At 48.9% G+C, this 16,970-nt stretch overlaps 1 protein-coding gene across 1 annotated transcript in view; it reads right to left on the bottom strand.

Annotated features, from left to right (window-relative positions):
* Positions 1-253: 253 nt before the first annotated feature.
* FRAS1 (Fraser extracellular matrix complex subunit 1) overlaps positions 254-16,970 on the bottom strand; it is a 173,793-nt gene continuing 157,076 nt past the window's right edge. Inside the window, exons 59-73 of the mRNA XM_061992064.1 lie at positions 15,914-16,070; positions 15,053-15,253; positions 13,494-13,681; positions 13,034-13,309; positions 11,106-11,338; positions 10,635-10,795; positions 9,649-9,863; positions 8,100-8,250; positions 7,190-7,297; positions 6,869-7,028; positions 5,998-6,114; positions 5,357-5,523; positions 4,824-5,029; positions 1,973-2,119; positions 254-1,115 (exon numbers count right to left, since the gene is read on the bottom strand). Coding sequence (XP_061848048.1) covers positions 531-1,115; positions 1,973-2,119; positions 4,824-5,029; positions 5,357-5,523; positions 5,998-6,114; positions 6,869-7,028; positions 7,190-7,297; positions 8,100-8,250; positions 9,649-9,863; positions 10,635-10,795; positions 11,106-11,338; positions 13,034-13,309; positions 13,494-13,681; positions 15,053-15,253; positions 15,914-16,070 — 3,072 coding nt within the window. The 3' untranslated portion in view covers positions 254-530. The remainder of the gene's footprint in view (positions 1,116-1,972; positions 2,120-4,823; positions 5,030-5,356; positions 5,524-5,997; positions 6,115-6,868; positions 7,029-7,189; positions 7,298-8,099; positions 8,251-9,648; positions 9,864-10,634; positions 10,796-11,105; positions 11,339-13,033; positions 13,310-13,493; positions 13,682-15,052; positions 15,254-15,913; positions 16,071-16,970) is intronic.

Here is a 16,970-nt window from a genome sequence, read left to right as displayed (position 1 = left end):
CGAGGCGGCACCTCTGCACCCCTCACCCGCCTAGCCCCGCAGCCGCTGCACAGGGGGAGCGCGGCCGAGGCGGCACCTCTGCACCCCTCACCCGCCTAGCCCCGCAGCCGCTGCACAGGGGGAGCGCGGCCGAGGCGGCACCTCTGCACCCCTCACCCGCATAGCCCCGCAGCCGCTGCACAGGGGGAGCGCGGCCGAGGCGGCACCTCTGCACCCCTCACCCGCCTAGCCCCGCAGCCGCTGCACAGGGGGAGCACGGCCGAGGCGGCACCTCTGCACCCCTCACCCGCCTAGCCCCGCAGCCGCTGCACAGGGGGAGCACGGCCGAGGCGGCACCTCTGCACCCCTCACCCGCCTAGCCCTGCAGCCGCTGCACAGGGAGGAGCAGAGGTGAGCCAGGGCTACTTCTTCTCACATGAGTATAAAAATACCACTATAACTTCTCTCAGCTTTTCTTTTTTGGATTGTTTATATATATTTTCTTTTTACAATTTATAAAAAGCTTTTCCCAGACCAAAGGGTGTGCTCCATTAAACTTCTGTTCCGTCGTGCAAATTGCTGTGGACTTTGACCTCCAAGTTCACCTGTTTAACCTTCCTGCCTTTCCCCTCGCAGACACTCCCGCCTTCCCTCAATATATTAACATTCCTCACTGTGCAGTACCGGCTGTCCAGGGTCTTCTGGGTGCCCCTGGGCAGCTCCACCTTGGTGTTCAGGGGATGCTCCTCCAGGGCGGACCTGGCAGCTGCCCGCTTTCTCTGCCGCTTTCGACACTTCCTGGCGAGAAGGCAAACCCCGCAAAGCACCAGCAGCAGGAGGGTGACGGCCGCAAAGGCGCTGCCCAGGGACGCCCCCGTTTGCGATAAGGAGGCTGCGACGGCGGCTTCTTCCCTCTCCAAGATCAGCGACTTCATGTTGGTCCCGTTCTTGACCTGGTCGCCTTCATTGTCATAGATTAAGGAGTCGTCCAGCATCAGCCTCCCGTCATTGCTGACCAAGTCCCTGCGGCTGCGTCTCCAGGGGCGAGTGAGGGATCGCTGGACGCGAGGCCCTGCCCTGCTCTCTGGGCTGATGACGTAGATGACCTGAAGGTACCACTGGTGTCCAGCCTCCACCTTTAAGGAAGGGAACATGCACAGTGAGGAAATGTTAACTGTTGAGTAATTTCATTAAGGTAGAGCTGGTTGCTTTTTTTGTCCCTTTCTTGACTCATGCATATATCAACAAAAACTCAGTGTGTTTTTATGAGCACCTGTGATAATATTTACCACTAAGCCAGGTGTTCAGCCTTACTGACTTTGGCAACTGCAATTATTAATTTAGGAACATTAACAACGTGTTTTTAAAGAGCTTAATTCCTGAGTGCTTTGGAAAATAATATAATATTCATCACCAGAATTCATTCCTCATCTCCATTTTCTGAGCTGGAATTTGCTTCTTAACCTGCTCTACTGTTAATTCATGGCACAATCCTGGCAATGCCAAGAAGCCCCTAAAGCAAACAGAGGTCAGTGAGTTACAAAGATGGCCTCTCTGTGGACGGACACAAAAGCCCAGAAGTCAGGATATACAATTCTGCCCTCAATCGAGAGCTTCTTCTGTGTGTGTTTCATTTCTGCTATAATCTGCTGGGCTCTTCTGAGCCTCCTACTGCCAGGCTCTGTGCAGAAAGGACTGGACCTAGAGGTTGCCTACTTCCGTCATGAGGAAGGGCTGCGGAAAGCTCTGAGCTCCGGCTGCCTTCAGAGGGAGGGATGACCCTGTTGACGCACTCTGCTGCTGAACAGAGGCTCTGATCTCTCATCTCATGTTTATACCCAGGCAAAGTGAGGAGAGGCTGCTACAGTATGACCTGCAAGTCAATTGGGTTCCCTAGGCAGTGTCAGGCCCAGAGCCTACAATTCACGAAGTATTTGGAGCATCCTGGACAGAGAAGTGAATTTTAGGCTACTGATATCACTTGGTTTTGTACCTTGTAGAGAGCATCCACCTTGAGAGTAAATCCATCGACTCCGGGCATGCTGCTGACTGAGTGGAACTCGGACAGCTCAGAAGCAAAGTGAGCATCAAATGGCACGTCGTGGAAATACTTGTCTGTCACTTCTGGCTGGTGTCGGTCCTGGGAAGGAGAGAAGTGTCATGAAGAGGAACGTGTGCCACCATCTCCCTGAAGGGAAGCCAGGCCGCTGAACAACACCCGCCTGCTGCTGCAGAACCCCAACCCCAATGCCCAGTGTCCACACGTACGCGTAGGCAGGGACATTTAGCTTATTGCACAGAAAATATTTTTGATGTATGTGACTTGGAGATGCTTCATACTGTTTTAGGGCTGACTATGTCAACATCATGTTTGTACAAATGAAGATCAGAAGAGCTTAACCAGCCTGCTCAAACTAACCAGTACTATATTACCCGTCCTATGAGTGGTAACAGGGCTGCCAGCAAGGACGCTCGCAAATGCTAATGACATCTGGGGAGCTAACTGTGCATTTGTACACAAAGTATTCCTGCACAACTGGGAAAGAAATCTCCCTTCATATGATGCTGGTCCTGTCAATTCCAAGCTGTGGCCTGAGCAGAGAGATCAAGGCAAATTTTAAGAGTTTGGTACGTCACTTCTTTTTCTTCCTAATTTGTGGTTTGTTTTTTCCTTTTTTCTTAGACCAAGAAATACTCACAGATAAAGGCTGAGGAAAAACTGATCTTGTTTCATGTTTTGCACCTGTCTGCCCAGTACTGCAAAAAATCCACCACATTTTCACTTCTTATCCCTTTGCAGTCAGAATCTGTTTGTACTGGGGGAAAATAACTCAACTGAAAGCAGAAGCAGAGGACATTTGAATGCCTGCCCAGATGAGGGAAGCATTTAGCACAGGCACTATGCTTTGTTCTGGCTCTGGTTTTCTGTGTCGGGGAGGGCAACAGGGTCTGACTGGAAACTATGCAGGATGTTGTGGGGTTTGGGAGGGCCTGGGGAAGTCAAATCAAAACCCAGCAGTGCTATGTCATCTGGGATGCTCAGGCTAGGGAGAACACATGGACCAAAAAAGCTAATAGAATCACAGAATCATAGAAAGGTTTTGGTTGGAAAAGACCTTCAAGACCATCGAATCAAATCACATACTTAACACTGCCAAGGCCACCACTAAACCATGTCCCTCAGCACCTCAGCTACATGACTTTTAAATATCTCCAGGGATGGGGATTCCCATTACCTCCCTGATCCAACAACTCTCTCAGTGAAACATCGTCTCCCACAGCATCCTCGCAGCAGAACTGAGACAGTGTGGGCTGGATGATCAGGTAGTGAGGTAGATTGTGAACTGGTTGAACGGAAGAAGGCAGAGAGTGGTGACCAATGGGGCAGGGTCTAGTTGGAGGCTGCATCTAGTGGAGTCCCTCAGGAGTCGGTCCTGGGACCGGTACTGTTCAATATATTCATTAATGACCTTGATGAGGGAACAGAGGGCACTGTCAGCAAGTTTGCTGAGGATACTAAACTGTAGGGAGTGGCTGACACACCAGAAGGCTGTGCTGTCATCCAACAAGACCTGGACAGGCTGGAGAGTTGGGCAGGGAGAAATCTAATGAAATTCAACAAGGGCAAGCGTAGAGTCTTGCATCTGGGAAAGAATAACCCCAGGTACCAGTACAGGTTGGAGAATGAACTGTTAGAGAGTAGTGTAGGGGAAAGAGACCTGTGTGTCCTGGTGGGCAGCAGGATGAGCATGAGCCAGCAATGTGCCCTCATGGCCAAGAAGGCCAATGGCATCCTGGGGTGTATTAGAAGGGATGTGGTGAGTAGGTCAAGAAAGGTTCTCCTCCCTCTCTACTCTGCCCTCATGAGACCACACCTGGAACATTGTGTCAGGAGGATGGACCCAGGCTGTTCTCAGTGATATCCAATGATAGGACAAGGGGCAGTGGGTACAAGCTGGAACATAAGAGGTTCCAAAGAAATACAAGGAAAAACTTCACTGTTCAGGTGAGGGAGCACTGGAACAGGCTGCCCAGATGGGTTGTGGAGTCTCCTTCTCTGAAGACACTCAAAACCCACCTGGATGAGTTCCTGTGTGACCTATTCTAGGTGGCCCTGCTCTGGCAGGGGGGGTTGGATTAGATGATCTTTTGAAGTCCCTTCCAACTCTTAAGATTCTGTGATTCTGTGAAAATGTTCCTCCTCATCTACAGTCTAAACCTCCCCTGGCACAAATTGAAGCAATTTTCCTCTTATCACTCGTTACTTGGGAGAAGAGACTGACCCCCACTTTACCACAACCTCCTATCAGGCTGTTGCAGAGAGTGATTTTATCTCCCCTCAGCCTCCTCCAGGATAAACATTCCCTGGTCCCTCAGCCACTCCTCATCAGACTTGTGCTCCAGACCCTTCCCAAACTCTGGTGCCCATCTCTGGACAAGCTCCAGCACCTCCATGTCTATCTTGGAGTGAGGAGCCCACCACTGAACACAGCAGCCAAGGTGAGGCCCCACTAGGGCCCAGTAGAGAGACATAATCACTTCCCTGTCCCTGCTGGCCACACCATTTCTGATACAAGCCAGGACGCCATTGGTGTTCTTGGCCATCTGGGCATGCTGCTGGTTCATGTTCAGCCAGCTGTTGACCAACACCTTCAGGTCACTTTCCATCAGACAGCTTTCCAGTCACTCTGCCCCAAGCAGTCCCAGTGTGCAAGTTCAAAAGTAGGAAGGCCATTTAGTTCCCAGGTCTGTCATGCCAGCAAGAGGCTGAGAGACCAGACTTCTCTGGATGTGATTGCACAAAATGCTCAACATTGCAGTTCTAGTCACAGCAGAAAACGTACCAAGAGGAGAAATCGGTGTTTCAGGTGCTTGTTGGGTTGAATGCAGCCATACTGGGGCCCCTCGTTATAGATAGTGCCTGTTGGGTCAAAGAAAGGCACGTAGCCATCCCTGCCTGTGCACAGATAGACTTTTTCCAGCTGTAGTTTGTAAGCGGCATTGAGGTTCTGTTCAGGGTTCCAGAGCACACGGCCGTACAGGATTTGCCCTGAGGAGGTTGGGAGGAAAATAGTCAGGTTAAATTCTCCGTTCACAACAAAAGAACCACTGTTAGAGCCAAAGGCTCCAAACTGCATATGGCTCTGGGTTTGGAAAGGTTTTGATTTGTGTGTGCAGATGACAAAATGCTGTGCCAGAGGACATTCTTGTCTTCTCATGCTGTTACAGGGCTCTGACTTGCTCCACATGCCATTTGTTGCTGTGAAAGAGGGAAAGCCAAACCTGGGCTTTACCCTTCCCTTTCAGAGGAGTGGAAGACAGAAACATTAGGCACCAGCAGGAAGGGAAAGAAAGAAAGAAAGAAAACAAATCCTACCCTTTGAAAAAGCCCCTTTGTAATCCATTTCTGCCAGAGACATTTCAGATTTGGTGGGGTCCATCAGAAACACCTTCTCGTTGTTACAGAGCTGAAACTCTGTGTTTAGGGAGTAGACGACGGGGACCGGGCGGTTTGTCTGCTGGAAGGCAATCGGGATCAAAAATCTATAATTGAGGCAGGAAAGGAGAAAGGAGAGCATTAGTTCGGACGCATCTGAAGTGACATGGTGGTGACCTATACAGCCTGATTCCCCTTTCTTCCCTCCATCTTTACTATTTAGAGTCTGCCAGCCCTTACTATAGTGGTACTCTGCCCAAGATGGCTTGTTGCCCTCACCCTGCCCTAGTTTTCCAGTAACAGTGCAGGGCTCTGCACCACCTGCTGATGCCTTCTCCCAGGAGTTCTGATTTTCTTGTTGACAACGGAAGGCTACATGGGCTTCTGCAGCCCCAAGGCTGAAAACTGCTGGCTGACATATACAATAGCCCAGGACAGCCCTTGTTCTGGGAGTCCACAGCCTAGCCAGAGGTGGCAGAGGAAAGGCAGGCACACAGGTAAAGGCAACTTTTGAAGTAAGTTTATTGCTGGAACCACACAAACAGCCCAGATGGGCTGAAATGGTCCTAGCGCTTCCTTACCGCTCAGGAGCATGAGCCGTGCAGGGCAGAGGCTTGTCTCCAGGCTCTACCCATGGCTGTGTGGGCTGTACAGTGCAGGGGATTAAGAAGATGGTGTATTCTCCAGAGTAGTCCTTCCTGGGAACAGAGAAGAGACACTGTGCTCACCCAACGAGACTCCGAGCTGTTCATCCAGCTGATGTGCTCGCCCATCACCCACCATTTCCTACTTAGTGTAAGCAGACAAGACAAAGTTCATAGAAGGACCTCTCCTTTGCCCCAGAAATGTCCATCTACTCTAGCAGTCATGGGAGGGACAAATTTGGCCCATGCTTTTTAATTTGACCCTCTGTGCAAGGAGCACAGACTGTAAGAATAAACAGTCACAGACAGAACTAGTAATGACAAGGAATTTTCTTAAAAAGTGAAACAAGTGTTTCTATATGTTAATATACCCACCTCCACCCACTCAGCATAGCACTACCAACTCAATCAGTCATGGGCATGAAGTCCTGCTTTTAACTTGCAGACTACAAAACAACCTTGAATACATTGTCACCTCTGGTATCTACCTACCCACTGGCTTAATTGATAGAAAAATGCCCTTACAGAGATGAAGTGATTTTTCCCTTCACTTACACAACCAGCAGAGGAAGGTTTTCAGCCCTGACAGCAGCTCCCTGACTGCTCTAGCTCTGAGCCTTTGGCCAAGGCTGTCTCCTGACCACTCCACTCTATGACTGTGACTGCTGAAAGGGCAATAGAAATTCCTTTCTCGGAGCTGGATTCAAAGCTGCTCTGCTGCTGCTGTTAACTACGCAGGCATTCATTGCTCACAAAGAATATTGTGCCGTGGGGAACTGCTGAAAGTGGCTGAATATCCAGTCCTCACCTGTTATAGGAACTGGTTGCTCTCCAAAGCTGGTAGGGAGAGTCGAAAGTCTGAGCACTCCACAGCAGCTGCAGGTCAAATTCAATCCCTCCCAGGTGGTCTGGAGTCATTAAAAAAGACTTGACATCTGGCAGGCTGTGGTGCTCCATTACAAAAAGCCCTGGGGTGAGGACAAAGAGGTGACAAGTAAGGCAAGAGTACAGGGAGAGCACACAGTGCACCCCTCAGCACAGGGGGGCTCCTTGTTCTGCTACCCGTGTTTTCAGAACAGATCTGCACTCGTAGGTCAATTTCTTCCTCTGTCAGGACTAACACTCTCACCTCTGAACTTGGCCTGTGTCTTGAACTCAATAACCAGCCGTCCGTCCTCGCGGATGTAGATCCTGATTATCTGCAGCCGCGCTGAGAGAACGCTGTCCGTCTGAATGCCTGCACAGTGCAGCAAGAACAGAGTCACGGGGCAGGCCACGCAGCACAGCCGGCCCTCAGACACACTCTGGCAACCCCATGCAGTTCCAGAAGCATTTCAAGGAGCTCCAAAAAGGTGTGGGATCATGCTCCAGTCAGTCAGCTATACACAGCCTTCATTAGCCACATGTGCTGCCTAAGTCTCACTCAAGCATAAGGGAAGTAAATACACTGAGTTCCCTCCTATGATTAGCCTGTGGATGTAATCTGTTTTACATAATAAGTGTGGACAGTTGTTTCTGGGTACTCCTGGCCTTAATTCCCGAGTGGCCTTCCACGAACAAAGCTCTCTGAGTGCCTACCCTGCAATATTTAGTGTCACCGCTGTTGGAATCAAACACAAGGTGAGGCGCTGTCTGTGCCTCATGGCCCTTTGGGCAGCAAATACTGCTCAAGGCTGCAGGCACTGGCTTCACAGCAAATACACAGGCTCCAAAAATTGTGGGAAAGGAAATTTAACAAGCTGGAAACAGAAGACCTGCAGGCACAGGATAGAGGCACGGATGTAACGTTTTGGATATTACCAGCAGCAGCGGATAGGAAGGATTTAGGGCTCGCTGCTGGGACTACCACAGTTTGAACAAAGGGATACTGGAGGAGAAAGTCCATTTGTGAGGACCAGGAGGCTGAGGAACGAGTCTGTAGCTCCTGTACAAGAATCACTGATGAGTGCCTGAGAAATGACTCCAAGTATCCCCCAGGGAGCAACCTCAACAACGGGAAATACACTTCTCCCATACCTGTCCAGGTGCCTGGGACTTACCCGTCCTCCAGAGAACCGTGTCATAGAAAAAGGAGAACTCCATCTCCGTGTGGTGCTCGAGAGAAGCCCAGCCTCTCGGTGCTGTCACGTAGATATAGGACACGTAGAGAGGGACATGGACTGTTAAGAAGGACTGAGCGGAGTCCCGTACCTGTCAATAAACCCCCAAAAAGGTGGTTATGCACCTTCCATAGGAGAGACACTGGTCTGGACTCACAGCACCCACTGCATTCACCTTCTGCTCTGCAAGTGGTGAAAAAAAAGCTAGAGTACTTGCCACAGAAGATTTCTTTTTAATTCTCAACCATGGATGTCCTAAACAGAGAGAAGCTAATGCAGGGGCTATAATGTCATTGCTCCATAAAGACTGAGCACTATTATCAAACAGGGAGCTGATTGGCAACAAAAGTTATTGCTGGACTGCCACTTGAAAAACAATAATGAACTACTAGGAAAAAGTACAGCACAGGGCACTCCTCACATACTACACAACTCTTACAATTAGGTCAGAGATGACTGAACTTTCTTTCTCTTTACATATAGGTACTTATGACAAACTTGCCCATTAAATAAGGGTAAGTGCTAAAGCACCCAGGTGCCATGGGACAAAAGGAGCTGTGCTCACCACTTCACCTCAAAACCCCACAGTTTCCAGTTCTGTGTCTTAAAAAGGAACAATTCTGCTTGTTCAGGACTGGCCCTTGAGAGTATCTGAAATAGCACAGTTCCTCATCTATATATACACCATTTATTATCTGCAGAGCACAGCTGTACTCTGCCAGCCCCCGTGAGAGCTCAGAGAGACATTCCAGATCGGCTGGTGCCAGCCTCCATGTACTCAATTATGCAGTTGTTCAGTTCAAGCAGCTTCTCTGGATTTGTGCAAATAATTGGAGCTATAAAAAGAAAGCTAACAAAGTACTCCAGGCCGGCAGGAATTAAAAGAGATCATGTTGGCTGTAACATCATGACTGGGAATTTAACACAAGAACCTGATGAAGATGACACAGATAATTCCCTCGAGTGGGATGTACACGTATAGCCCATCCCTGAGAGGGCAGTGAGGCACGTCTAGTAGCAAAAGCCATTATTTCATGCGAGAACATTTTTGGCTTTATTCTGCCAGTAAGTTAATTAAGAAATTACTTCAAAATCCCCATGACTTTGCTCCTCTGCATAGTATGAACTGATGGGCCTCTGCTTTGTTCTTTGCCCATTTACACTGGCTAAGAATACAGCCTGAGTTGTGAAAGAATACAGCACAGCTGAGAACATTTTGTATTTCCAGTACATCCTTGTACTTAAAAAAAATAAAATTAATGGTGCTCTGAAGATTAAAGAATAAAACCTACATTACCCCAATGAAAATATATTAATTAAGGGCAGGCATTTCACAAAGCACCATTCTTTTGTATGTAAAAGGGGAAAAAAGCCATGCTCCAGTTGTACAGAGCAGAGCAGCAAATACACACCAACACCAAGTGGAGCTTTGCCTAAGAATTGTGAAAGATCTGGATTAGGAGGAAGAGTTTAGGATCCAGCATGCCACCTGGAAGTCGGCGGTGACGGAGCCCCCGCAGACATCGATTAATTCGGTCATGTCGTAGTAAGCGTCGAAAGTCCAGATGCAGCTCTTGAGGTTGAGGTGCTTGTAGAGCTGGATCGTCTTGGGCTCTCTCACTGTGGGGTCAAACTGGTAAGGGCGGTCATAGCCAGGACCCAGAATGATGCTGTCATAGGTCACTTCATCCAGAAACCCTGCCTCTGGGATTAGGAGACATCAGGACACCGGTCACTCGGGATTTTAAAGAGCTTGGCGACAAGTACTGAAGTCCCATTTTCACTCTCACATCAGTGGCTTTGATTGTATTAGAGACTTAATGGTCTCCTCTCCCCTCATTATCCTGGAGGTCAAACTGAATATGCACAGGTTTTCATGGGGGACAATGTTACAGGAATGGGGTAAGAATCCTTAAAAAAACCCCTTATTGACCTAATAATTTAAGGTCAAAGTTAGTCTTTAAGAAATGCAGAACAGCTTGGGTACGAAATGAACAGAATGAAGTACAATAATCCCCTGCTCACCACAGAACAAGCATGGATCATGTTACCCTAAACATCAGAGACACAAAATGCCTTTTTTCTTCAGCTCTGGCTTTTACTTCAGCAGTGAATTTCTTTTTGCTGCTTCTCATTGCCACATGGGAGACCTCAGTGTCACAGACACAGCATCTCCTTCCTGTGGATCCCCCCCAACCACATGGATATCACAAAACAGATTTGAAAAGCAGAAACCTACAATCTCCTCAAATAGAGCAACTCTGCTTAACCCCATTATGTGTTAAACCTTCCCATTCATCGCATCCCATCTTCAACCAGGCAACTCTGTTAACTGCTGTTGGTAGAGGAGTATTAATTACTATTTCCTTCATGTCAAGAGAGCCCAGAGGAAAATAAAGCATTCTCGTCTGCAGTTCTTTACTGGCTTCTCTCTACCACCAAGTTCAGAAAGAAAAGGTTGGCTTTAAAGACTACCTGAGATGCCTCTGAGGTCTCTGACAGTCACCAGGTTTGAACAGACGTGCTGGTGCCTGTAGATGGACTCGGAGAGAAGGAAATGCAGATTGTGCAGTGGCAGAGTGGAGATGAGGGGCAGCATGCCATCCTGGTGGGGGATCTGCACTGAGATGTGGATTCTGGAACAAACAGCAGGTGAGGCAGCAGAAGAAAGCAGCCCTGGCAGGCACAGGAGCCCACTAATGGCACACTGATGCTGTTTTGGCTACATTTCCCCATCCACACATATGTTCCTTATGCTGTCCCAACAACGTCCTGGGGGAAAGGGCACGAGGAAGAGAGCAGGAACACTACCCTGAGCTGTTCAAGAGGGCATACTGCACAGAAGGATGTGGTTTTAGATGCACATTCCATTCTGAACCCAAGCCAGGTCTGTAAACCCTGGGGGCCCAGTGAAGGACTGCTCTCTTCCCTTCTCCGGGGTCATACCTGTTGGGATGCTCCTTGTGCTTGACATCTAAGTACTTCAGAGTGGCAATGAATGACTGTGCCTGGAATCCTCGGGCTGTCCCTGCAACCACAGGAGTGTGACAAATGGCGCTGTCTGTGCCTATGGTAACCACATTGCTTCTCAGAGGGGTCCCCACATGGCCAGCCTTGTCCACAGCCTTGGCCACGCAGCGCACGTGGAACCGCCGGCTGAAGTAAATGCTGTCCAGCACCTGCAGGGAACAAGGAGGGAGAAACATGCAGAATCACAGAATCCCAAAATGGTGGGGGTTGGAAGGGACCTCCAGAGCTCATCCAGACCAGCCCCCTGTTAAAGCAGGTTACCTCAATCAGGTCACACACACATTATGTCCAGGCAGGTTTGGAAACCTCCAAAGAAAGAGATTCCACACTCTCCCTGGGCAGCCTGTGCCAGAGCTCCCTCATCCTCACAACAAAGAAGCTTCTCTTCATGTTCAAGTGGAACTTTCTATATTCCAAGCTTGTGTCCATTGTCCTTTGTCCTGTCACCAGTCACCACAGAAAAAAGACTAGCCCCATCCTCTTGTCATCTGCCCTTTAAGCATTTATCAGCATTGATAAGGTCCACTCACAGTCTCTCCAGGCTAAGCAGCCCCAGTTCCCACAGCCTTTCCTCATCAGATAGATGTTCCAGTCCCCTGATCACCTTGGTAACCCTCCACTGGACTCAGTCCAGAAGTTACCTGTGTCTCTTGAGCTGGGGAGCCCAGAAGTGAACACAGTGTTCCAGATGTGGCCTTACTAGGGCAGAGTAGAGGAGGAGGAGAACATCCCTCAACCTGCTGGCCACACTCTTGATGCATCCCAGGATGCCATTGGCCTTCTTGGCCACAAGGGCACATTGCTGGCTCATGTTTAGTTTATTATCCATCAGGACTCCCGGGTCTCTCTCTGCAGAGCTGCTCTTCAGCAGGTCCCAGCCTGTACTAGTGCATGGGGTTGCTCCTCCTGAGGTGCAGACTCTGCACTTGTCCTTGTTAAATCTTATGAGGTTGGATGTCACGCACGTGAGTCAAAGACACTGGTGCTGCAACATCTGACTGTGTTTCAAAACCATTTTATCCTGGTGTTTTGAGGCAGCACAGAGGTGAGGCACACACAAACTAGGAGTGTGTGTGTGGCCAAGCAGATGGAGCCTGAGCTGTTATGATCTGTCAGGCTCCATCTCCTGCCACCAGGGATTTACTGAAGTGTCTGAATGCTCACAGCTACTTCCCACATCAATAGAAGTGGTGCTTTTAGCAGGCTCAGCAAAGAACAGTGTTAAATTTTCTGAAGCCAAAAGGAAAAAAAAGTCCCCAAAGAAGCATCCATATGTGCCTTGCCAATCCCTAAATTTGAGGAGATTTTAGGTTTTAATCTCTGTGTAACTAAAATGCACACTACCCAAAAAAATAGTGTCAAGGCTCATGTACGAGTAGACATGATCTAGAAGCACACCTGGATGCCTGAGAAGAGTGGAGACATCACAGTTTGGGAGCACCTGGGACAAGTCCCCAGAGGAAAACAGTAATTCTGTCTGTGGGACAGGACATGGAAAGTCCAGGGACAGAGAGATCTTGGGTCACAAATGGAGCAATGCCGTAAAATGAGTGCCTGAAGGAACATGGGATGATAACCTGAGCTACGCCCTCCCTGCAACTTGAGCAGGGCGGGAGGGAACCAAGCCCACAGTCAAACCCCAGTGACAGAGGTCACATCAGGGTGCTGGGCTCTCAGAGGGCACAGTCACTTTATCAGGTGCCACTTTTTTGGCTGCAGGAACACAACTGAATTTCACACGTGAGGGATCACACAACACACAGACTGACAGAACTGCCCCCATCCCTAGCTGACTTATGCCACGTGCTCCTGCAGCTTTGCCACCCCAGTACCTGGCCACGTACCTTATGGTTGACACTAGTGAAGGGTGTGTTGTCAGTGATGGTTTCAAAAGGCGACCTGGCTCCGTTCCCATCCGTGGGGGTTGCTACTTCCCAGCTGAACTGTATTGAAGACTGGTTGATCCCAGCCTCGCTGCAGCGCTCCTTCATCACCGTGTACTTGGGGAAGTGAGGGTCACAAGGGGTGACACAGATGAGAGGGTAGCCTGGGGATGGGGATTTCTTAGCCCCATCCTTGGTCACTTCTTCCACCCGGTCGTAATCAGCCAGGGTGACAACCTGTATGGATGCAAGACGGCAGCATTCACCTGAGGCTGAGGAGGGGCTGAAGAGGCAATGCTTCCTCTGAACTCCAGGGCTGCCACATCATTGCAGCTCTTAATTCTATTTCAGAAACCCCACTAGGGTTTTCAGTCTCTACTGGAAGGGTGCCAAATCACATCCATTGCAATGTGCAACTTACTAGGGGAGGTGCTGGTAGAATCAGGCTCCCTGTGGCTTCCTGATCCAGAATAGTCACTATGGCAGTGCTGGTGTCTCCAAGAACAGCTTCAACCGGATCATCTGGACCCAGAACCAGAGAGAAGGACTCGTGCCATTCCCGGTCTTCATTGGACATGATCTCCACCTTAAACATGATGTGGTTCACACCTGTGAGAGGAAATGCAAGAGAAGCAAAGAGAACTTGATTCATCACCAGATATTGCTCTGAAGTTCTCTCAAAAAACCTGCACAGCTGGCCCAGGCTATGACCACTGAGACATTATGATAAAATATGCATTATAAATTTTATTTCTGCTCATTGCTACTAATAATTTAGCCCTCACCACACAGGAGTATACTCTATACATAAAACTCCAGCTATGACAACTGATCCAATTGATCAGGTGATAGATTTACTAGCAGATGCTGTCTGAGGATTAATAATGTCTGTCTTGTATGGGCTGTCAGCAGTAAAAATCTATGATCCAAAGGACATTCCCACCCCTGCTGTGAGCATCTCTGCTGTCTCTCACACAAGCATGCAGAACAGTTTGGTGAGGGCTTCTTGGTCCAGCAGCACTGTCTGAGTTGTTCCACTTGATCCAGAAAGATCTCTGCTGAGCCTTACATCCTCTGAAGACCACCTTACTCTTGCCTGCCAGATGCTTAGTGCTTCTTCCTCTGTTCTGATCATCTTTCATTTAACAGGTCAGCCTTTTAGCACAACAAAACTATAGCCACAGCAAAGTGCAAGGCTGTGGCCCACAAGAGTCACATTTCCAAAAAGAACGCATAGAAAGTGGCCTTTGCAGTATATTGAAAATATTTTACAAAAAAGAAACCAGGAAAAAAAACTCCAAAACAAGAAGCCAACCAAACTGCAGATGCTCCTCATCCAACAGGGCATTGTGAAGGGATGAAATGTACACAAGAGAAAACATGACAAGGTTTGGGATGGCCTTCCCTTTTCTTTTCTAGTGACATTCATTCCAGTGAGCAGAAAGTCTCAGCCACTTCTCTGTGTCCTTAGGCATTTACAGTCTGCTCAGTAAAGAGCTCACCACCTCCAGGCTTTCATTCTCTCCTCCTTTTTGTTGTTCTCCTGCTTGGGCAGCAGTTTGGCACTTGGCTTATTGAGAGGAGAGGGCTGGTGCTCAGCACACCAGTATGTTTGAACTGAGAATGATTAGGCAACCAGAAAAGGAGAGAGGAAAGGACATGTCTAATGCAAGGTGAGGGGAAAAGTCTTGCACCTCACCTGTAACACACTGAAGCGCTGGATAGGTGTTTCTTCCCACAAAGCCTGCGATGAACCCAAAATCAATCCCCAAATCAAATCAAATCAATCAAATCCCAAAAATCTAAGGTTATCTGATGCAGCTCACTTCCCTGGGAGCAGTTTGTCCTGTGCTGTGTTGCAAACCTCATGCAAAGCGTGGCTTTTCCCAAATCTCCTGAATGTTTCCTTTCAGTGCTCCTTTCTGACATACACAAAATGTCACACCACCGCCTCTAACCTTCCCTCCACAGAGCCTTTACCTGGGCTGAATTTGAGCATTCTGCTCTTGGGGTAGTAATCCACTCCGGCCTGAGCTGAGCCATCCCGGGTGCTGCAGCGCACTTTCGAGGTCCTGTTCTGATCCCCTCTCCGCACCACCTTGATATTTAATACAGCAACACCCTCTGGGCCAGGCGGCTCCCGAACTTGGTATGCAGCTTCTTCAAACTCAATGGTGGGTGCTAAAGAAACAGCAGTGAAGAAAAAGCCCCAGGATTGCACAACAGCTAACTCTTTAGAGGTGAAGGGCACTCAACTAGGGTGAGTTAAGCTTGGCTCCTTTTAGACTCTACACATCTTCAGAGCAAGGGGTTCCTCAAAGCAAGGGCCAAAACTGCAGTTCTAAGGGTTGGATGTGAGGGCAAGGGGTGAGACAAAATCCAACACATGTATTGGGCTACAGAGGATGGTAAATGATTCTTCCATCCCCTGCCTTCCATGTAATCACAGGCCCTCAGATGTATGCCGTGTGATGGTGCTACAGCCCCCATCAGCAGTCACACCAGCAGGACCTGGCCTCCTTCTTCCCCACAAATCTCTCCAGGCTGTGACATTGTGAACTGGAGGCAATATCTCCCAGGGGAAGCACAGCAACTCCCCAGGCAACTGCAGGGAAATCAGACAAATGGCGGGTTCAAGACACTGTTACTCGATCCCTCCCTTAGGACCAGTCCAGTGCACAAAGCCATCACATCAGCGACCTGCACGCAGAGCCGTGTCCATGTGACTGAAGGCATTCACATGTAGTACATTAAACTGCAAATTGTTGGTGAGACTGTGCTGACCATTTTGGAACTGTATCCTACATGTGTACAGCTGCACCCTTGAGTGTCCTCACTTACCATCTTCCTCATTAGTGACAGTTATGGTTGCCACGTTCATCTTCCCAATCCTAGCTCCGCTCCAATGGTTTCCAAGCGGGCTACCAAGGTAGACTTGGAACTGCTCTTCTGGTTCAAAGGCAGAGTCGTCATTGACATAAACACTGCAATTCTTCACCTAAGGCCACGTAAGCAGGAGAGAGCAGCAAAATATTTGTAAGCCACTGGAAGGCCACACTATACTTCACTATCTAGAGTTTAATGTCCAAATACTGTTAGCCCTGGAACAAATACTTGTACTTTTAAGGCTGCTGCTTCAGTGTGGGAAAACCACACAGTTACACGAGACACAGCAGTGGATGCACCCACTTTCACAAACTGACAGCTCTTGGCTACAAGAATCCCAGGTCCTACTGACACAGAGGATTGACATTTCATATTTTAACCAGTTTTATTGTGAAACAAGCAACCTCTTCAGAGTCACGTCATACTTCCAGGACCAGAGGAATTTGTGACTTTAAGCATCTACGTAAGCAGCTGGGACAGCGTCTGTCAGCTTCCTCTGACAACATAGAGTTGAGGAGATCTGAACCTCTCCCATCCATGGTTCTTTATTCTCCCTATAGAATCATAGAATCATTTGGGTTGGAAAAGACTTTTAAGACCACCGAGTCCATCCACTAACCTCACACTGCCAAGCCCACCACTAAACCGTGTCCCTCAGCACCTCACCTACACAGCCTTTCAATATCTCCAGGGATGGGGTCTCTCATCACCTCCCTGGGCAGCCTGTGCCAGTGTCTAAAAACCCTCTCAGTGAAAAAGTTCTTAATATCAAATTGAAGCCTCCCCTGGTGCCTTGTCCTGTCACTTGTTACTTGGGAGAAGAGACCAATCCTCACGTCACTACAACCTCCTATCAGTGAGTTGCAGAGAGTGATTGTGTCTCCCTTCAGCCTCCTCTTCTCCAGACTAAACACACCCAGCTCCCTCAGCTCCTCCTTATCAGAGTTGTGCTCCAAACCTTTCCCCGGATCTGCTGCCCATCTTTAGACATACTCCAGCCCATAATGTCCCT

The sequence above is a fragment of the Colius striatus genome, chromosome 3 (assembly GCF_028858725.1).
Source record: "Colius striatus isolate bColStr4 chromosome 3, bColStr4.1.hap1, whole genome shotgun sequence".
Lineage (NCBI taxonomy): Eukaryota > Metazoa > Chordata > Aves > Coliiformes > Coliidae > Colius > Colius striatus.
This window is presented reverse-complemented; position numbering and strand designations above follow the sequence as displayed.